The sequence below is a fragment of the Populus euphratica genome, unplaced genomic scaffold, assembly GCF_000495115.2.
Source record: "Populus euphratica unplaced genomic scaffold, PopEup_1.0 scaffold598.1, whole genome shotgun sequence".
NCBI classification, from domain to species: domain Eukaryota; kingdom Viridiplantae; phylum Streptophyta; class Magnoliopsida; order Malpighiales; family Salicaceae; genus Populus; species Populus euphratica.
Genome location: NW_011500475.1, coordinates 108,584 through 130,229, shown reverse-complemented (window position 1 = coordinate 130,229; position 21,646 = coordinate 108,584). Strand labels below are relative to the sequence as shown.

The window sequence follows — 21,646 nt, the reverse complement described above, 5'->3', positions numbered from 1 at the left end:
AATCAAAGAATAATTATCTTCTAATGGTATATTCTTAAAATAAAGATTAAAACCTCTAAAATAATAGACCTTAAACCGATATTTATAAGATAAAAATAATTAAAATTTTAAATCAAATAGGAAAATGACATTTAATTTTTTAAAAATTAATTAGAAAAATAAATAAATAAATAAAACATTAACTTCAGAGTTATGAACATTTATATTAGATAGATCGTTAGGCGCAAATAAGGCAAATAAGTCTCTTTTGCTTCGTATGCAGCCTTTCCACATCTAACTTGCTCAAAATTTACTTGCTATAGATAATTTTGGACGAAACATTATTTGCCATGAAAAAATCCAATCGTTTTGTGATTACCAAAATTTAAAACATTACAATGCTTATTTATATTTTGGATTCATTTTCTTAGATTTTGTTTTTTGAGAATATATTTTGTGAGATTTATAATTATAGCAAAGAAGATAACAAATATAACCGCCAAGTAAGAGCTGACTTTTTTAATTCCCTCCACAAGAAATAGAGAGCAAAGCATGAAACGAAAGTTGACTGGCCAAGAAAGAAAGAAAGAATATCCAATGATGGGAGACACGCCTTTCATGCACGTTTGCTTGTTCTTTCTTTTATTTTGTTGGTTAAAAGTTTGTAGCTAAAAGTCGCTGTCTTGCCCCACTATTTCTTATCTCGTCCAGTTTTCAATTTTGCCTATTTTAAGTATTTTTTTATTTGTCAATTCTTTTCTAATCTTGATCAAGCACCTTTTCTTCTTGTATTATCTTTATCTCTTCATTAAGAGGGATATTTGATCTGGGTTTTTATTTTTTGAGTGGAATTTGGGATTTGTTGTTAATACTGGGGCTATTGGGGTTTTTGGATATTCTTTTGTGAAGTTTGTTTCTTTGAGCCAAATTAATGGATGAGTTTTTGAAATCTTCAACCTTTTTGGAATTGGGGCATTGGAGATTTGTGTTTTTGAGGGAATTTTGATATTTGAAGGAGAACTGGGTAGCTTGAAGGTTGTAGTGTTCATCTTGGTGAAGTAAATACGATGTTGTTGGAAATTGATTTGGGAATTCATTATCGTATTATTGGATTGGTTTCTCGAAATTCACGAGATCTTTAACTAACTATGAAGTGTCACATTCATCTTCTTCTGTTTTTTTTTTTTAATCTCAAGCGAGTAGTTGAAGAGACTCCTTTTTAATTCTTTCATTTGGGATTTGAATGTCGACAGCAGTCCTTTTCTAATCGCTCTCTCAAAATTCACCAGAGGTATTATCAATGAGATAATGACTGTTGCAACCAATTCTTTGATTTATTTTTGAGTTTTGGATTGTTGTCGGATAGTTACAAGGAATTTTTTCCCTGTTGGTTATGTTATATCATGTGCATACGATGTTGTAAATAGTTTGGGGTTGAGGATAGAAAAGTTCTCTTTTACTGTTTGATTTGTGGAAAATCAAGGGAGATGTATTGGAGCTAGAAAAAAAAATCTTTATTCTTCCACAAACCATGAAATTCTTTAGCATCATTGGCAATTCATTTGGTTGTTCTGCTTCTGGAGAGCGTTTGGTTTCGGCTGCAAGAGATGGGGATATTCAAGAAGCCAAGGCCTTATTAGAATACAATCCAAGGCTTGCAAGGTACTCAACGTTTGGTGTTCGAAATTCTCCACTCCACTACTCTGCAGCTCAGGGTCACCACGAGGTATTTTCTGGTTATATCTTTTATATTGTGCAATTATTCGAGTCTTTCTGTTGTGGTGACGGTGATTTTACCTGTTTTTAGATAGTTTCTCTCTTACTTGAGTCCGGAGTTGATATCAATATGAGGAATTATCGTGGTCAGGTAATTTCATCATACTTCAATGAAGGTTCCAGGTTTATTTGTTCATTATTTTAGCTTTTATTTACTTGAACCAATCATTCATATAGCTTTTAGGTATTTTGAGAAACTTCTAGACAGGTTAGCTTCTCTATGAAATAATAAAATATCGAGTTCTTTTTAATTTGTGTGCGCAGACTGCTTTGATGCAGGCTGGTCAACATGGTCACTGGGAGGTTTTGCTGATTTTGATGCTTTTAAAAGCCAATGTATGTAGTTTACTTTCAAGTCAACTGGAACTTGTTTGATTAACCATGAATAGCTTACAAGATTTGGGAACTAGGAATGTGACATTTGTGGAGTATTGGATTTTAGATTCACAGAGCAGATTATCTTAATGGGGGTACTGCACTTCATTTAGCTGCTTTGAATGGTCATTCTCGATGTATACGCCTCCTCCTTGCAGACTACATACCCAGCATTGCTGATTGTTGGGATATATTGAGTAAAGGCTCAAGGGACAATGGATCCATTTCCGAGTTTGATGGAAGGTAACTATGAGCTCCCTTCACACTTCTACAATCTCTTTTCCATTATTATGATTTTATTTGCTGAGTTGTGCCATTTGTTTGCACCAGTGCTCTTCGCGAGGTTATCAATAGACCTGCTGAGGGAGGCATTACTGCTTTGCATATGGCAGCACTGAATGGGCATGTTGAAAGCGTGCAGTTACTCTTGGACTTGGGAGCTTCAGTTTATGAGGTCACTGTGGAAGATGGAACTACTATCGATTTAATTGGTGAATCCTCATTTTACCTTAACTGATGATCATTGTCGCATGTACTTTTAGGCCAACTAGCTGTTAATTTTAGTTAAATAGCAATGGCTTTTTTTTAGTTGACAACTTAAACAGTGATGTCATTCTCTACCTTTGCCATCAATGCTAATTAATTTCTCCTGCTCAGTTTCTCACAAGGAGACATGTCTTAAAATGGAGGTCATTTAATCAATTTGTTTTCAGATCACTGTTGCAACTCTCAGTGAAACCAGTACCAGAAGAATTGAGTTATTTGTATCCAAATTGAAATATACTAATTGACATAGTTATCAAAATGGCAAATCAACTTGTGGAATTCTATGGTTTCACTATCCAGAAATGATCTAGTCAATTGGTCATCTCAGCTAAAACCTTGTTTTGGACCTACTGACCCAGCAAAAGGGTGTTAGATGCTCTTTTTGTGAGTTCCATTTCCAACAAGTTTTGGAAATTATTCAGCTTGTCCAGTTTTGTTTCATCTGGGAAGTCTCGAAATTTGAAAAGATTTTTGCAAAGTTTTGACTTTGCATGTGTTTGTTGATATCTGAACTGTTATTATTTTCCTTTAAAAACTGGTTTAGGGTTTTTCTTTTATAGGAAAAAATAAATGAAGCTTCAAATCTTTTTTCTTCCCTCCCAAGCAAGTCTCTCACTTTTTTCTTACACTCTTCTTCTTTGTCTATCTTGACATTGATAGCTTATGAATTTGACATACTTGAAGCCTCTTGATAGCTTCTAATTCCCAGCAACTTTATTAGGAAAGTTAGAACATTGAGGAAGTACTGTTTTATGTTTGTGTTTTCTACCTTGTTTTTTTTATTGTGTTGTGGTGAGAGCCAATGCTGTTACAGGTTTTAGCATTATTACAATTTCAAATGTTCTCTAACATCATGAATATTAAACATGGTTAGCAAATATGCTAGTGATTTATTATAATAATCAGAACATTGTGTATAAAGATACTATTATTTGAAAGTCACATTTATTCAAAACTAATTTCACATTGTTTGTAAAATCGTGTGTTTTTATGATAGATTTTCAAGACCCCCACCATTCCTAAGGAATAATCAAATCTTAACAACCTCAGTATTAATCAAATCATACATGTATATGGAACTCAAGTTTTATTACCTTTTTTTTGTTGTTTTATTTAGATGATAAAGATTGTCTCATATGGCATCTTTGTGCCATAGATCAGACAGAAGATGTTAAAGCTTGATTAAGGGAAAGTCTCATTGACCATTTTCTTACTCTCTGAAGAGAGAAATAGCTCAGTTTTAGTTGCATCACTAAAATCCTAATTTAATGACATCATTTGGTTATCAATACCCTATTGTACTGTAGATTTGTCTGGCTAGGCCCTACTGTTTTGGATGTGACTTATTTACAGAACAGGTAGGTCTCTCATAGTGTTGTAAAAAATATAGGCACAGAGTGAATACCAATGGCACACCATTATTCTGAGCTGAATTGTTTAGCTTGCAATATTTAAATGCGTATCCCCTGTTGTCACTTTCCAGGTGCTGGAAGCACGGCTCTTCACTATGCTGCATGTGGTGGAAATCCTCAATGTTGTCAAGTATGTTTACAATCCAAGAAGAAAATTGTGAAACTGAAAATGAGTTATGTGTATGCTGAATCTTTATCATGTTCATATGTGTTGTGATTCAGATTTTGATTGCCAGGGGTGCCAGTTTGACTGCTGAAAATGGAAAAGGGTATGCTTCTAACATATTTAGTTCTCCCATATGTTCAATATACGTAATAATATAGTGATTTGCAAGTGGAATCTCTTTGCATCTTGCAGCAATGATACTTTTTTCTTCTTTTCAACTAGGTATAAAAAATCCAAACAGTTAAAATGTTTTCCTTTACTGGATGCTATTTTGTTCAGCCTACTTACGTAGTGTCTGTGCCTAGAGAGTAGGGTGGGGAGCAGAATTCAGGATTTCTAATTGGTTTAAGATGTAATGATTTTGGGTTGGAAACCCATCGGGCATGTCTTTCTTAACAAATTGGCTTTGAGATTATATAGGATAAGAATTTAATGGTCATACAAACTGAAAAATCTCAGGGCAGACTAATGTGACCATGGAAGAGTTGACGCTGATGTCAATTTGACATCGGGTGCTGACTAAATGAATTTTAGACGTTGTAATATACTGCTTCCCCCTCCCTTTGTTTCTTGAAACCCTTACTAAAACTAAAATATGAAAAGTGCCTATTAGTGACTTTAAATCAATAACATCTTTACTAATGAAGAAGGGAAATATTTTAGAAATTTCACGGAGTATACTTTGGCTTCTGGGTAAATTGTTTCTTTGGAATATGTTAGGATAATCAACCTTTTCTGGGTCCTCCCTTTTTAATGTAATTTCCCTTGGGACTTCCTCTACTCACATGTTCTTTGCAAAATGATAACGGCTGTTAGAATGTAGCCCTGGCTTTGCCAATGTCAGTCATGTGAGGATGAGCACTCTTAAGAAGAATTTCTTGTTTGCTTCACCTTATACACCTATGTGCCTAGTGTTGCATTATATTTACATGACCTTGGGAAATAATGATGATTTTCACTAATAGTAAGATCAGAATCTTTGATTGATCTCTACTTAATATAAAGTCCACATGCTGACAGTAAAATACATCTCAAGCGTAACATAATTAGTTTTTAAGATCAGTAAAATCTGGCATTCGAATCATTCTATTTTGGAATTAAGTCATTTCAATAATGAATCTGTACATTAAAAGGCAGGGATTAGCAAATGTTCTGTACCATTGGATGTTCTTTTGCCCCATTGTTGTATGGATTCTGGTGAGATAAACCATATCATTGTGTTGACTTACCTCTGGTTTTCTTTGTTTGGTTCAAGGTGGAATCCTCTCATGGTTGCTCGTTCATGGCACAGAAATGAACTTGAGGTGATTCTTACCATACAGCAAGAAAACCAGTCTCAAATATGTCCTTCTCCATATATATCCATCCCCTTTATGAGCATTGTCAAAATTGCCAGGTAAATACAGTTTGTCATATTTTGTTGCAAACTTTACAGTAATGCATTGACATATGCTATATTCTGTGACTTGCTTCCTCAAAGTATAATAGCCCTTGAATCTTACACTTGTGTCTAAACTACAAGGTCTTCCAAAACTTCCTGGGAAACCATGTTTCACTTTTAGTTTCTTTTTGTGTGATAACATCTTGTCTGGCTGATAATGTGGCTTTCAATGAAGTTCCAAATTAGTAACTGCTATGAGGGTGACTTTTGCAAAAATGTGGACCCCTAGAAGCACTGAAGGATAATACTTTTGCACATGATGTTAAACTACAACACATGTTGTGGGACTCTTCTAGTTCAGATTGAGTTCCATGTAAGAAATCGCATATACCATGAAGTTTTCTTCATGGTCATTTTGAGGCTAGGCATCTCATTTACATTTATGCCAACCAATGGTTTGTTTCCAAGCAAATTGGTTAATTCCATAATCACGGAATGTTAATCTATCCTTTGTTGGGATCATTTGCAGAGAATGTGGATGGAGGAACAATGATACCCTACCTACTTGTGATGATACATGTGTTGTCTGTCTGGAAACAAAATGCACAGTTGCGGCAGAAGGTATGTTACTAACAATTGCTAATGGTTTCCACTTTTCTATTATGTTCTTTATTGCTTTCTTTAAATTTTATAGAACTAATATTGTCAAGCTGAAATTGTGAAAGTAAAATTATGGGAAAAATTGGGGTAAATCGATCATGTAGCTTGTTGTCTATACCTCTTCTGGAAGCTATTGTCTAGAGCAAATGACAGACATTCTTTGGCTTGCAAAGTAAATGTTGGGGGCTTGATACCCAAGAGCTATCACTTCATCAAGAAAATCTGGAGGGTAGAACCTCGTTTTTTGGTCGAATTTTATTTATTCACTCTTAATTTTTTTCAGTTTTGTCACCAAAAGATGGAAACATGGAATCTTAAAAAAATTTCTCTTAGTTTCACTCCCCCATTTATGTGTTTCATCAGCATAAATGTAGGCTTTTTGGCTTACACATACATAGATGAATATGGAACTGAATAATCATTTCACACACTAAAGCTCCAGAATTTTCGTGTATTATTTTTATGAAGAGCAAGCAAATCAAACTTCGTCATTTCAACCTTTAGGACCATCACTTCACTTCTCCAGGGTTGTGTTTCTGGATTCACCTAAGTGGTGGTGAGAGTTGGATGCTTGGTGCTATTTTTAGGCTTAGTAAAGAGTGATGTTCAGGTGCGATATTATAGAGCACTAGTGGCAGATAGAGATAGGGGTGGTCTGTTACTTTCATGCATGTTATTGGTGGTTGTTAGGATTAAATTTATTGAGGCTATAGGTATATAACTAGAGAATCGCTATGACAATCAACTAAAAGCTATAGGAAAGAAAACAAAATTTAAATGCATGGCTATTAAAACTTAAAACTCAGCATGTACAATTCATCCCGTAAAGCACCTACAAGGAACGTAATTTTCCAGGTAACAGAAAAGTCTTGAGTACGACAGGTTTTAATAGCATACTCACTTTTTTTTATTTATTTTTTTTCAATCCTGGTGCAATATCATTGCATGCCATTCAATAATCAGTGCATTATTTCATGTATAAAATGGCCATTCAGGTGGCTTTTTCCTGGGTACTTGGAAACATCTTTCATGGGTTCCATTGCTTTTATCCACTGATCTTTACAAATTACATTTTTTTTTTTTAATTCTACGAAAGTCTTCCTGTTTCGTGTAGTTCCAAATAGTTATGTGATATTTGACAAGCTCATGAAGTTTATGTATTTTTTGTCACCAAATAATAGCTGAAATCTGAACCTGTAACTGATGCCAAACTATATATTCTCAGTCTGCTCCTTGTGTGCTTCAACTGAATAATCCTGTCATTTATAAAACAATATGTTGTGCAGGCTGTGGACATGAATTCTGCACAAGATGTGCTTTATATCTCTGCTCTACAATCTGTATCTCAACTGTTGCTCAAGGTCCAGCGGGGTCAGTTGCCTGCCCTCTCTGCCGGCATGGCATAGTTTCATTTGTCAAGCTTCCTGGAACAAAGCCATTGGTTAAAGCTATTGCCAGAACAAGTTTATCTCTATCATTTTGTACATGTACGGGTGAAGAACCAGATTTCCCTTCAATGACAACCCCACTTCGCAAGCCTGATTTCCAGTGCATCAAAATTTTCCCTCCATCTTCATTCCGTTCTTTAAGTTGCCAAAAGTTCCCGTCTATGAATTTCAATGGTAGCCGTTGCATGGGAGCTTCAGATACAACTCCTTTAGTTCCATGTACACTTGATCTGAACCCTTGTAAACGCGAAGCCAGGTGTTCGAGATCAAGAATTAGAAGATCAACCTCCAACCCAGAGCGCAGAAAGTCTTGGTTATCTGCGCTCAATCAGTATGTAACTACAGGAACTGGGTGCTAATTTCCTTGTTAACCTATGATGATTTTTTTTCCTGCCGTTTTGTCCATAATTTTGGTTGGCAGCGATTATTGGGCTGTAAATTTGGAAGAGAATCAGCAATATCTACAAATGAATCGCATTGATGTTGTTGCTTCATCATGTCTTACATTATAGGACACTAAAATTTTTGTTGCATGTTGCCTGGAAGATTGGAACACCATGCGAGTAAATTGAAAGTATATCAGGTTACTCATCAAACTGGATTTCAATTAACAAGGACTTGGTTATCTATATTATAGTTTATTAACTTGTTTTTATCTTGATCATTATTGTTCTACCAAAAAAAAGAAAAAAGTATCGTATCAAATGGGAGGGCGTTGCCAGTTTAAGGGTGATTTCTTATTGAATACGGCGGGAGGTATTTATCTTTTTACCATGTACATGTCTAATTGTTTGCATTCGGTTGTGGTTTTCTTTTTTTGGGTCTGTGAAAGCAGAATTTAGTTCTATGTATTTATTTTATTTTACTTTATTTACACATAAAATTTATGAAGGTTAAGTTATTTTCATGATAAAGCGGTGAGCAACTCATCTTTAACATGTAAAATGATAATATTTTTTTTTACAAAAAACTATAGAGATATTTATGTGTCGAGTAGGGGTGTTTAAAAAAACTGATCAACCGATTAAACTGAAAAAATCAAGAAAAAACCTATAGAAAAAACCGAATAAACCAAATAAAAAATAAAAAAACTCACCCAATCCGGTTCGGTTCCGGTTTTAAAAAAATTAAACCGATTGAATCGGATCAAACCAAACCAATTTAAAAAAAGATATGAAAAGAATCATTCCTAACCTTAAACCACTTTTCCCTTTAATTTCCGGCCACCAACCTCCCCTCCCTCTCCAGCCTTCCCCTTTTTTCCTTTTCCTTTTTAGAACCTTAAATTATTTTTTTCTTTTCCAGCCGCCACTCCCTCTCAAGCTTTCCTTTTCCTTTTTTCCTTTCCCTTCCTCATCCCAGAACACTAAAACACTTTTTCCCTTTCTAGCCGCCACCCCCCCTCAAGCCTTCCTTCCCTTTTTCCCTTTCCCAGCCTTTCCTTTCCAATTTCACAATCCAGATACGAGGGAATCATTATTCAAGAAATCATGTCTTTAATAGTTATACAGTATAACTTATACTAGTTCCATCCTTGTGCTGGGTGAAGGCAAGCTTTGAGATTTTTTACATACCTCAAAAGAGCCAAAGATCCAAGAAAATTTATGGTCAATCAACTCTCTTCAGGACCTCCCTTTCCCTTTCCCCCCTTCTTAGCCTTCCCTTTCCCCTTTCCAGCTCTTATGTGGAAGACTTTGATTGTTGGTTGCTTTTTTTGGTTGTTTTTCTTGAATTTCTAAGTGGTTGTTGTGATTAATAACTTAGATTGATATTTGATGTCAAATTTTTCCTTCAATTTAGTTTAGTAATGAAGATTCATCCCATTTTTTATGGTTTTTATGCTAAAAAACCGACCCAAATTGAACAAAATCAGTTCAATTTGAACTGGTTCTCAGTTCGGTTCAAGTTATATTCATAAGGAATACTATTTTCCGGTTCGGTTGAATTTTTGGGTTAAAACCGGACCGTGAACTCCCTTAGTTTCAAGTAAATAACTTTATTTTGTTAATGAATTCTTTCCAAAACTTTTTGTAGTTAAAATTCTCTCTTTTTATTTATATATTTCTTGTTCTTCTTCTATTTTTACAAAAAAAAAAAAAAACTTTTGTATTCATAGCATGGTTTTTTAAATAAAAAATTATCATAATTTAAAAAGTTTCAATTAAAAAACAACAAAAAAAATAATGTTTTGATAATTTTTATGTGACTATATGTGAAAATAAGTTGATAATCTTTATGTGACATTTATAGCTACCTCTAGTGACCAAAATATAAGGTCCAAGTTTTTTTACTCTCAAAATCATATTTTCAACTTATTTTGATAAAAAAAACACACTAAAAACATATCATAGAAACCTCTCTAGCACATTTTGAATCCCAAAACACACTCTAATTAATCTTAAAACTCAAAATTAAATTAAATTAAATTATTTTTTTTAGATTTTAACATACTTTTTAGATATGATTCCAAGGTTCAAACCACTTTCATTGAAATTTGATCTTCTAATCAAACTTAGTGACACCAATATTGATATTTTTTATGGCCAAAATATGAATGCTCAGAAGCATTATCTTTCCTCTCCCTCTATAACGTCCCTTTCTCCTTTAACTACAAGAAACTAAAATGTGATAGAAATGAAGTTTCATAACTAAAGTGTAAAATCTAAAAACTATAGAGACAAAATTGTAAAAAAAAACATGTCTAATGAATAACACAATAAATAATAATTTATGAGTGTATGAACACTATAATGAAATATAAAAATGTCCCAATTTTTTTTAAAAATTTTCATGGTTAATGATATAAAATTGCCTCAAGTAACCAAACATCAATTAATCTCTATCACAATCACTAATTCCTGCTCATTAAAAAAAAAAACCACTAAAAGAAGTAACATACAACATTGGAACATCATGATGGAAAGGACCATATGCAGTGAACATATCTCATTAAATGTATTGTTGCATTTAAAGCATAAAACTACTAGCTAGTTGCAAAAAAAAATGGTGCAAACCTTACATAAATATGTGTATTTACAAAGAATGTTAGAGAATCATAGAAAGTATTATATGCATAGACAATGTGTAAGCCATCTTCTTACTCCTTGAAACTTAAAAAAAATACATTAAGGTAATAAGAGCTGAGAATTTTTCATGCTACTAGTTTAAGGCAAAATAATTTTTTGAGATTAAATAATAAAAGAGAGAGAGAAAAAGAGTATAGTATGTTCAAGCACTAGCCCAAATAGCCCAAATACACTATAAATTTGTTTTTGAAATACACGCCATCATTTGCCTCCTTAAGTCAAATATTTTTTAAAAACTTAAAAAGAAAATACTTACAATATAAATTATAATTTTATGACCATAAAAATGTTACCTCTTTAACATATATCTTTGAATGTTTTCCATTTTGGTCATATTTGTAGATGACTTTTATTAATGTTCTTATAAAAAAGAACGGAGTTTCTATTGTCTTGCTTATAAATAGAGACAATCTAATAACAAAAATAAGCATAAGAGGGATCAATGTATGTTTCTAGGAATGTGTTTTAATGGGAAAAGTCTTATTAATAATCGTTAAGATTAGAGAAGGTTCCTTGATCATTTTAATGATAAATAGTTATGAAGACCTAGAGAAGGATCTTTAATTTTTTTAGAGACACATATGAAGATTTAATGGAAACGCGCTTGGAGATATGAACATCTTGTTATGAAGATTTTTATAAAGACATGTTTAAAGATTTTAATGGGGCTTTTTATCAGAGATATTATAGATATAGAGTAAAATTATTGCTTTTGTTAAAAGGTTCAGAAAATAGAGATGTAATTATAAAGATATCATGACATGTCATTTTCATAATGCTTGTGTTTATCCTATTGTTTCTCCATTGATCTTTATAAGAAGTATGAGATGTCGGGACATGTTAAAACTGCTAGAGTAAATAAAGTTTTATGATCAAATGCCAAATGTTAATGAATTATTAAATTGTTGGGAGATGTTGTCTTTACAAGATCAGACTAACTTTAAAAAAACAATATAGAGATATAACTTAGTTACTCAAAATCTAGATACAACCTCATATTCTTAGGCTATAATAGGATTTTAAGATCTACAATACAGAAGTTTCATGTTTAATATGGTGGACATGACTCAGTTTTTAAGAATATATTTCTCTTTTATATTGTCTAAAATTAGACTTAGTGAACTTATATACTCCAAGAGAGACGACTCCATCAAATTATACCTAATTGACCAAGATAAGCCGCAAGATAGTGCATGAAAAAATAACCAAATGAGATTCTAGTCAAGGTTGGTTTTATGACACATTCAAACCTATATGTAAAAAGAGGTTGTATGATGAGAAAAATAAGACTTGTTGAGGATTTTGACTTAGGTATTTATGGTCTAATCCTTTTTCCATCAACAAATAGAATGATTGAATTTAATGCTAATAATATATTCAAGAGTATGGTTGCTATTAAGATTAATCTAGTAGTTTCATTATTAATAAAGACATTTTCATTTTTGAATCATTGTAGAAAAACAATTATCTAAAATGTTGTTGAAACACCATTTTCATTTTCCATTTTCATTTTTGAATCATTGTAGAAAAAAAATTATCTAAAATGTTGTTTACAATTATTGCTTGTCTGGACAATGAGTCATATAATAGATGAAAGATACTGAGTTTATTTGAAACACCGAGGAATTTGTAATCTAATTTAGAAAAATTTATTGAATATTTGTTAAAAAAGTTAGGAAGGATTACTTGAAATACTAATTTTTTAGCTTGAGCAGATCTTCATTTTTTATGGAGAGCATGATATGCTTATTTTTAGTCCTATATTGCATGCTTATTTCTAGTCTTATATTGTATATTATGGTGATTACTTATGGTCCCATTGATAAGAACTCAATGTAGCATCAGTTATTGACCTAATATGGTCACACAACAGCTGAAATTTAAGTAATTCATTTTAAGAACTACAAGTTTGCCTTGGTTTTATAAAAAGTTTAAAATTTTAAGAAATTTAATAAAGCTAGTAATAAGAGCTTGAAAGGACCTGATATAGTAAAGATTTTTAAAAGAGTTGATGGAAGGTTCCTGCTAGATATTTTTTTATAGAAAAAGACTAGAGGAAAAAGGTATTAGATTAGATTCCACCTTTTAAGGGTCTATAGAGATTGAGGACTTAAAGCTTGGAAGATGTTCATGAAAAGATATGGGTATAATAAGAGTTTTACAATTCAAGCCTAAACATATAATTGAAGGAGCTAAGTACCAATAAATGAAAGTTAGGAGCCAATCTTGCAGCTCGAGAATAGACGTTCACTACCATGAAAGAGAAAAGGATGACTTGTTGACTAAGCTACAACAAAATAAACATGCTCTTGAGAAACTTTAAATAAAACTCAAACATCATGGCATAAGCTAAGAGGGAGCAAGATCATAAGGTAGTTGAAATGATGCATATATCATTGACAATTAAGGAAAGAGTTGTGGAAAAAGAAAAGCCAGATATCAAGCATGTGAAGTTGTCTAGACCAAGATATATGGATTAGAGCTAATGAAATAGATGTTTTAACAACAATGTCAATATCAAGCTTAGTTGATCATACAATTGGATGACCATTTGGACAGTTAGTTACCTAACAAGATGAGTTTGTCTCAATCATTCAACTTCTAACAAATAAAAAAGATGCTTTAAGAAAGGAAGTACAACATTAGGCTTTTAAAACCACGCGCTATTACATGCATGTTGAAGATATCAATAATTATACCATAATAATGAGGGGCATAGCTTAACATGTAACATAAGTCTAATCAATTTTAAAAGAGAAAATCTTATACTATTTTTTGTTAGATTCAAGATTACATTAATAAGGTTATATTATATCCTAGTTTGAGGTTATGAAAAAAATAAGTAAAGTAGTTTTGTTTAGGACAATACTGTTAAAAAAATAAAATTGTATTACATTAAACTTGTAAGTTATTGTTTTATATTAATGAGAAAATGTTTCATCACACCTTTAAATATTTGTATTCAATGAATGGTTAGCTCGATATTTGATGCTTAATTTATATTTAAATAAATTATAGTGAGAGATTTTTAGGCTAAAGTTATCATGAGTTGGTATTTTCACTAGGAACTTTTCAAGAAAATTTAGCTATATTCACAATATTATAATAAAAAAAATGATCCTAATTTATCTTCATGGTACTACATTAAAAATGATTAAAAAAATAAACAACAATAAACGTGTATATTCATGCTCTTTACATTTTATTTATATTTTTTAGCATATGCATGCAACTTGGTCCATAATCCTACAAAAGCTAAACTTCCCCTGTAATATACATCTTTTAGTTTATTTTTTCCATTTCTAATCTAATGATACAATAACACAATGCTGTTTTATTAATGTGTTTTTTAGCAATATTATAAAAATCTAATGTATTAAATTAATATTATTTTCTTTTTATTATTGCATATCATCCACTAATTTATTATTTCATATATATATATATATATATATATATATATATATGAAATAATAAATTAGTGTATTAATGTCTATATGAAATTATTTAAGAGAAACGAAGTGCAAGAAAAATAGAAGAAGACCGAACAGTTCACTTACAGACTTCAAAGCTACAAAAAAAAAAAAAAAAAAGGATTTAAGGACGAAATGTAAGAGAGAACCTCAGGATAATCCACTCCAAAAAAAAATCAAAATGGCACTGCTCTCTTCTTCTCCTTCCCTCTCAATAACTTCTCCAAATTATCGTTACTACCCTTCCCGTCGACTCTGCCTCTACCCAATCTCAGCCACACACGTAGTCACTCCACACCACATCGACAAGTCATCGCTTCTAATCTCCGAAACGTCGGAGGAGGACCAACTCTGGGCCGCCGCGTGTCTCCGTGTCCGTTCCTTCCACGAATTCAAGCCTTCCACTTTCGGTATCCAAGTCAGTCTTTGATTTTCTCTTTGAATTAGTAATTTTTTTTTAAAAATTTTGTGTTTGGTTGACAACAAAATTGAAACTGATTAATAATTGTTAGGATCATAAAAGATACCTAGCAGAGCGTGAATTCGAAGCTTTAAAAGAACGAATTGCTGGTAAAAGAACCGGTTTTAATAGAGTTTCGTGTTTAAACGCGTCGCTTCCGTTGTCACAGTTGTTGAGCTTGCCTGATGATGATTTATTCGCGCAATGTAAGGTTTGTTTAATTGATTTTACTACTGCTGCTGTCCGTGTTAAATTTGCAAGTGATAATAATGTTGTCTTTTTTTTCTTCTTCTTGTAATTTCTAATTTTAATTAATTGTAGTTTAGTGAGAATGGAGAAGATAGAGTGGTGGTGGGGTCACTTGATGTAAATCAATGTATGAGTCTTCCTGATGAAATTACTGGAATGAAACCTGAGGTAATTTCTTTTTTTAATTTCTTTAATTGTGGATTATTATTGTTCTTGTCTTGATTATAGACATTATTATAAATAGGCAGATTTGGGGGTGTTCAATCTGAATAAATAAATAAATAAATAAATAGCTGAATTGCTTAACCCCACATCAGAAATTAATTTTACTATCTCTGTGCATTCTTTGTTTGCATTATATATACTTACATTACTTGTCTGGAGTAGAGCATTTATTAGGCTTTCCTCTAGTTTCTCTAATACACGGTATTTTTTATTTTTTTTGGGTTTTCTGGTGCTTAAATGGTCACGTTTTGATGTTACTTTCACAAAACATTTCCTTCGATGAAGATAAAGTATGATTGCTAGGGAATGCTATGTGGGCTGTATTTTCTTTGATCGACACATTTCTATTCTTGCTTAAATGAAAATTTGTTTGACTACTTGCTGTTTACATCTGGTTTGGTTTCAATGTCTCTCCTTCCTTGCTTCATGCTTTCGATATTGTTCTGTATTTTTTATCAATTTGGTTCATGAAAAACTGTTCTTTTTTATTTTCTCCCAAGAGTGCCAATACACAGTGTACTCGTGATCGCTTGTTTTTGAGATCTTTTCTTATTTTATCAGTTTTTTCAGGAATGCTAACACAGTTGTAATTGCTTGTGTTTAATGTTATCTGAAAAAGTTACTTTTCAAAGCTTTCCAATCTTTTTTCTTGTAGAATAGTGTAGTATAATACCACAATCTCACTCTGTGAACACCATCTTTATGGATAGTACTTAGGAGTACTGTGATATAATTTCTGGTCAGCCTGGCATGATTTCCTTGGACTTTGACACGTCCATCATGAATTGTTCCTGGCCAGGTCATGCCCAGACCTAAGGCCTGATTACTTGTCTTGTGCATTCCTGGATTGAACAAACCGTAGCTTCAGTTTTGAATACTTTGGTTAGTAAGGTTTCTTATGGTTGGGCCAGGCCAGGAGTCATCTCTCTTGTGAAGAATAGCTAGAATGAAAATTATCCTAATGTGTGTTTTTTATTGGAAATGTAGGAATTTCTTTCCCCAAATGTTTTCTGAAACAACAATTATGTAAAAAATGACAAGAAGAGCGTAAAAATAAACTACCACTCATTGTTGCACCCCAGTATTTATTAGTTTGACACAGCTTCTATTATATTGTGAATTTTGAAATATTGTAGTCGTTTTCCATGTTGCTTCAACAGGGTATTGAAGGTCAATTTGCTAGGGGATACTTGAGCAATGTTTGTGTTGCCAATGAACTTCATAGGAATGGATTGGGTTATGATCTTGTTGCAAAGTCTAAAGCAGTTGCTCAGAAATGGGGTAAGAACTTGTTAAAGTCATTTTCAGAGCAGCCATACCTTCTCTAATCTTTCAGATGCAGTACATGCACATTGCTACAATGATTCTCTAAACATAGAAAAGAAAGGAAGGGGAAACCTGGAAAATAATGCCAAAAATGAGATTGATGTATGTTTGAGAATTGAAGTACAGAATGTGATATTTGCAATTGCTCTATATTGTTGCTGATTAATAATCTTGAATAGGCATTACCTGGATACAGATGGAACTAAGGCTCACGCCTATACTTTCCATCTTGAGTATCGTGCTTTAAATTTCATTGAGATGTTTTTACCTCTTTCCAAATTCTCTACTAGCTTGTTTTAAGTTCTACTTATGAATAATTTAGTTTAGTTTGGTGAATTATTTTCAGGCATAACCGATCTCTACGTCCATGTTGCTGTCAACAATGAACCAGCAAAACAATTATACAAGAAAAGTGGTTTCATCTATGAAAATGACGAGCCTGCATGGCAAGCCAGGTTCCTTGATCGGCCACGGAGGCTTCTATTATGGCTTGGTCTCCCAGGCAACCAAAACTGGTGATGGTGTTGATGATGTGCCATACGTTTTTAATCTTCATATCACTTGATGAAATTCTTTTCTGTGGTGTCAGTCAATGTTAATAGCATTTAAACACACCTTTTTTCTCCTCCTTTTCACTTCAAATTTTAATTTGTAAAGCATCTGGTAACAAGGTGGTCAGAGGAACTGGTATCAATGTGACAATGAAAAATTATGATTATATTATTGAGAAGGTGTTTGAGCTCAATGACATTTGTTTTCCATGGCATTAATATATTGATTATATGAGATTATTTTTCTCTTCACTGCTCTCTATAGTTGATTACAATTCGACGAGTCAAGTAGGTATATGCATGCATGCCGGTCTCTTGTAAATGCTAACGAGTGAGCCTCCAAAATTTCCTAATCTCTCTATTACCTAAGGAAGCTACTATGCTTCTCACCCACCTTTTACAGGTGGTTTGAAGCTATTACTACCCTTTTGGGAAGCAGGATTAGTTGCTTTTTGGAAGCTTATATTGTTTGCCATTTTAGCTAGTTTAGGTCTCCCTTGATCTTGAATAAATAGACAGCAGCAGGAGGCAGCAGTGATGGCTGAATCACTTATGGACTGGGCTTAGGGTCCGATTTGTCTCCTTTTATTGGATCTTTTAGGTTCAATAATTGTACCATTGCTGTGTAGTGTTCCCCCTTGATTTGTTCGGCCTTTTGGTGGTGTATTATCGAACGAAGACAATGTTCTAACGAGGTTAACCTCTCTCAACACCTGCAAATCAAGCATTTTCTTTGATAGCCTGCATATTTCCCTTATCTGCTGTAGCTCAGCATGCCCTTCAGAGCTTATTATGAAACGGAGTGCAAAGACAAACTGTTTAGGCAACTAGTAGTGCAAGACAATCAAGCACTAAATTGGCACTACTATGATGATTATTGCACTGTTCTTCATTAAATTATAATCATAACTAATCTCTCAGAAATCTGCTCTCATCATCATCATCATCATCATCAAAGCGGATCATAGCTTAAAGTGTCATTTTCATATTTTCCAGTTACCAGTATTTATACATTAAAATAAGAAGAAAGAAAGAAAAAACATCTTCTAAGCATAAAAATGATTTAATACCAAAACTAACAAAAACTAAACAGAAAAGTTTGAATGACTGTGCTTTACAAGGATATCTGTTGCTGTACAACCAAGACTGAGTATCTTTCAGTGGTTTCCATTGAAGCGAGCAGATTTCCAATGACACCAAGCTCTGGGTACTCGTTCATATAATCAAGACCCGCTGTTTGTATTGTTTCCACATCTTTCCTTCTCCCAACAATAAAGAGGTCATATTTATTGAGGATTGATCGGATTCTCTTTGAAGTTTCCAGTCCATCGCTTACCGTCTCCTCAATATATTTCACTTCTCCATGCTCTATAGAGCCAGGCTTAATATTCCTCAACCTCTCAGAATCTTGCATTTTCTCCCAATCAGATTTAATCTCACAAGTTGAGAGAACGAAATGGATTATTGTTAGGCTAATGTTTCTGTGCTGAGACATGCGTTTAGCCAACACCAGAGCTTCTCGATCATCTTCGCCTCCGAAGAATATCAGAGCAACAAGTAGGGACTGCTCTCTTGATGATTCCCTGGAAATGGAATTTACTTGATTACCATGGTCGATGAGGATCCCCACTGAGCATGGTGCTCTCTCAAGGACACAACAATTCAGTGTCCTAAATCTAGAGTCCTGTGACTCAATAGACCCATCAACAAGCCATTTTAGATGAAATGGAAGCACTATAAAGGATGCAAGTTCATCCAATGCAAGTGTGCATATGTCCTGGTGCATGAATTTGGTTGGAGAGATTGATGTGAAGACATTCACAGATTCTATCTCGCAATTGTTTCGCCAGAAGTTACTGAAAGAGAGAATGACATTCTCAGAAATGGAGCGGGCAGAGAGAGACTTTTTCTGCTTCTGGTGGGAAATGAAGAGCGAGGTGGCTCGCCCACTGATCTTGATAAGATGAAGCGCACAAACAGAAACTTGGCTCTCTAGAGTTGGACACAAGGCTTGGAGAAAATTGATGATGCTGGTCACGTTATCTGGCCTGTAAATGCATGCTAGCACACACAGATCTTTGCTATGCATAATGTTCCTTTTCTGATAGCCTGCATATTTCCTTGATGGATCATACAGCCAGTTCACGAAAATAGGCGAGATGGTTGCTGACACTAGAATGGTAATGGCCAAAAAGGAGAACATCCCTTCAGTAAATACCTATTCTTGGACACGAATAAGAAGAAAATGAGAGAACATTAGAGCTAAATTAGATATCCGACATGCTAAAATTGATTGGCTAACAATTATGCTATGGAACTCAAAGCATCTAATGTCAAGGGTTGATTAAATACCCCTGATTCTGAGATAAGTGCATACACGCCCAGCTCAACGATCCCTTTGGAGCTTATTATGAAAGCAAGTGCGAAGGCATCCTGTTTTGGCATCCTGTAATAAAAGAGAGTTACCAAGCAAGCTCCAAATTTGGTCAAGCTGACTACAGTGACGACGATTGCTGTGCCCTTCGTTAATTTTTTGTGAAAATTGATATCCCTAAAATTTGTTTTCATCGTGCACATGGCCATAAAGAGAGGTATAAGTACGCCTGAGACCATGCATTCGAACTTCTCAACGAGAGCTGATGCAAGAGGAGGTCCTGCTGGTACAGCCAATCCAAAAGCAAGTGACCCAAGGAACATGTTTAGGCCAATAAACTGAAATATTAGACTAGAAACCAATGCGCCTAGAACGATGAAGTAAATATATAAATCTCTGACAGGCCTTCCTTCGGGTGTTTGTTTGATCACCCAGAGCATTGCCGGTCTCAACAAAAAAACAGTCAGAATAACAAAGGCCGCATATATTGCTACAATTTTAAGAGCTCCTTGATAATGATACTGGTAAAAAATGCCTACAAGGACGGCATTACATGCAAGAAATTGGGTCAGTAATTCACTGCTTAATGCTGCTGAGAGTCCTAATCTGCCAAGCTCTGAATGGGTTAGTTTGAGGTCACTGACAAAGCTACAGGTGACAGGAAACGGAGTCATAGAATGCACTAACATCACCAAGGAAAGCGAAAGCTTATCTAGTTCGAGTAGCCCCAAGTAACTGTTGACAATCGACGTGGTTACCGCACCAAATAGTACAGGCATCACCATAGACAGCACACCGCTGCAAAGGGCCACTCTCCCTGTCTTTCTTATTAGGCTTAAATCCATTTTAACTCCATTTAGAAATACAAAGAGTTGGAAACCGAATCCACCAATTGTGCCAAACAGTTGATCACTGTCGATCGCAAACATGATCCTTTTGTAATCTGCTTGCAACCCGAGGCCTGCCTTACCAAGGATCATTCCAGCCTGATACAAAAATCAATTATACTAAAGTTCGAGCATATGCTTGATTATATATGTACATATAAAATCATACTATTACATTAAATAAGGAAGTTAATGCATGATAAGATTGTAAGAGGAGAAATGGGATGGTATTATATATAGCTAGCTTGTTAGGCAGCTAAAAAAGAAACAGGATCAGACAAGAGACATTACACAATTATAAGATGATCAGAACAATACGTACAAGAATCTGAGAAACCAACAAAGGGATGCTGAATCGCTTAAGGATGAAATGAAAAACATGGCTGGTGAAGAAGATTGCAAACATAAGTAGCTCCAACCTGGGCAATTGAGCCTCCAAAAGGTTACTATCGCCCTGAAAAACACCATGTGAATTAATAAATGGTGGTATGGTTGTGCATTGTCTTAATTGTGTGATATTGTGGTCTATTTCATCTGAATAAGAACTCATATTGCTACTGATCGATGATGGGGGAAAGCAAGGTGCGAGGGAGGGGATGAAATAAAAAAGCTGAGAGCATAAAACAGGAGCCTTCTGTTTGTTTCTCCTGAACAAAGTTCTGTCATCTCTTACTCGTCAGGTTGTTTCCTGGCTTGACTGCATGGGATAGAAATTAAATATTCCAGTTGTCCATTTGCTCTTATCAACAACGAAAAATAATAATAATTCTTAAAAAAGAAACAACAGAAAAGCGAACTGTCCAATTACTTATGAAAACAACATGGCACTTAAAACTGCAAGAAGTTAGCTCCATTTGCTATAAATGGACATGCCAATTACTTCATGATACGCTGTTCACAGGTCTAGGAAAGGCTGTGTCAATGCGTAAGTACTTGTGTGTGTTGCCTAATTAGTTATTTATAGTGTGTTAAAACTCAAGTATACGCAAGTATATACGTTGCTAAATTGTTACCAATTCAATGCCGAAACAAGAGATCATATAAGGATATACATGATGACTCTTTTTCTGAGTCAACTAACTTTTGACTCTCAGCTTTTATAAAATATATAAATAAATCAAGAAATGCATTTTCATACAATTCTTCTAATTTATTTTACGAGTTTTTTTTTTATATATGATTGTTAACTATTTTTGCATGTTTTCTTTGGTATTGAATGAGCAACAAGTGAGAGAAAAACAAAAGAAAACAAATAATAATAATAATAATAAT

The 21,646-nt window shown here is 33.8% G+C and overlaps 3 protein-coding genes across 6 annotated transcripts; 2 read left to right on the top strand and 1 right to left on the bottom strand.

Annotated features, from left to right (window-relative positions):
- The first annotated feature begins 505 nt into the window (after positions 1-505).
- LOC105114919 (probable E3 ubiquitin-protein ligase XBOS32) lies at positions 506-8,429 on the top strand. 2 transcript variants are annotated; one of them, XM_011011648.1, is made up of 10 exons: positions 506-1,705; positions 1,787-1,846; positions 2,020-2,091; positions 2,198-2,373; positions 2,461-2,621; positions 4,160-4,218; positions 4,311-4,357; positions 5,510-5,650; positions 6,165-6,256; positions 7,582-8,429. In XM_011011648.1, the coding sequence occupies exons 1-10, from the start codon at positions 1,511-1,513 to the stop codon at positions 8,100-8,102; spliced, it is 1,524 nt and encodes a 507-aa protein (XP_011009950.1). In that variant the 5' UTR covers positions 506-1,510; the 3' UTR covers positions 8,103-8,429. The 2 variants fall into 2 exon arrangements, with proteins under 2 accessions (XP_011009950.1, XP_011009951.1); XM_011011649.1 differs by lacking the exon at positions 2,020-2,091.
- A 5,928-nt stretch (positions 8,430-14,357) lies between these two features.
- LOC105114918 (Acyl-CoA N-acyltransferases (NAT) superfamily protein) lies at positions 14,358-17,365 on the top strand. 3 transcript variants are annotated; one of them, XM_011011647.1, is made up of 5 exons: positions 14,360-14,720; positions 14,932-14,973; positions 15,084-15,179; positions 16,397-16,517; positions 16,909-17,365. In XM_011011647.1, the coding sequence occupies exons 1-5, from the start codon at positions 14,484-14,486 to the stop codon at positions 17,079-17,081; spliced, it is 669 nt and encodes a 222-aa protein (XP_011009949.1). In that variant the 5' UTR covers positions 14,360-14,483; the 3' UTR covers positions 17,082-17,365. The 3 variants fall into 3 exon arrangements, with proteins under 3 accessions (XP_011009948.1, XP_011009949.1, XP_011009947.1); XM_011011645.1 differs by having other exon boundaries at positions 14,815-14,973; XM_011011646.1 differs by lacking the exon at positions 16,397-16,517 and having other exon boundaries at positions 14,358-14,720; positions 14,815-14,973; positions 16,890-17,365.
- Positions 17,366-18,189: 824 nt separating this feature from the next.
- On the bottom strand, positions 18,190-20,911 carry LOC105114917 (cation/H(+) antiporter 4-like). The gene is made up of 3 exons (XM_011011643.1): positions 20,697-20,911; positions 19,466-20,473; positions 18,190-19,331 (listed from the first exon to the last, which is right to left on the bottom strand). The coding sequence occupies exons 1-3, from the start codon at positions 20,778-20,780 to the stop codon at positions 18,228-18,230; spliced, it is 2,196 nt and encodes a 731-aa protein (XP_011009945.1). The 5' UTR covers positions 20,781-20,911; the 3' UTR covers positions 18,190-18,227.
- Between the last annotated feature and the right edge of the window lie 735 nt (positions 20,912-21,646).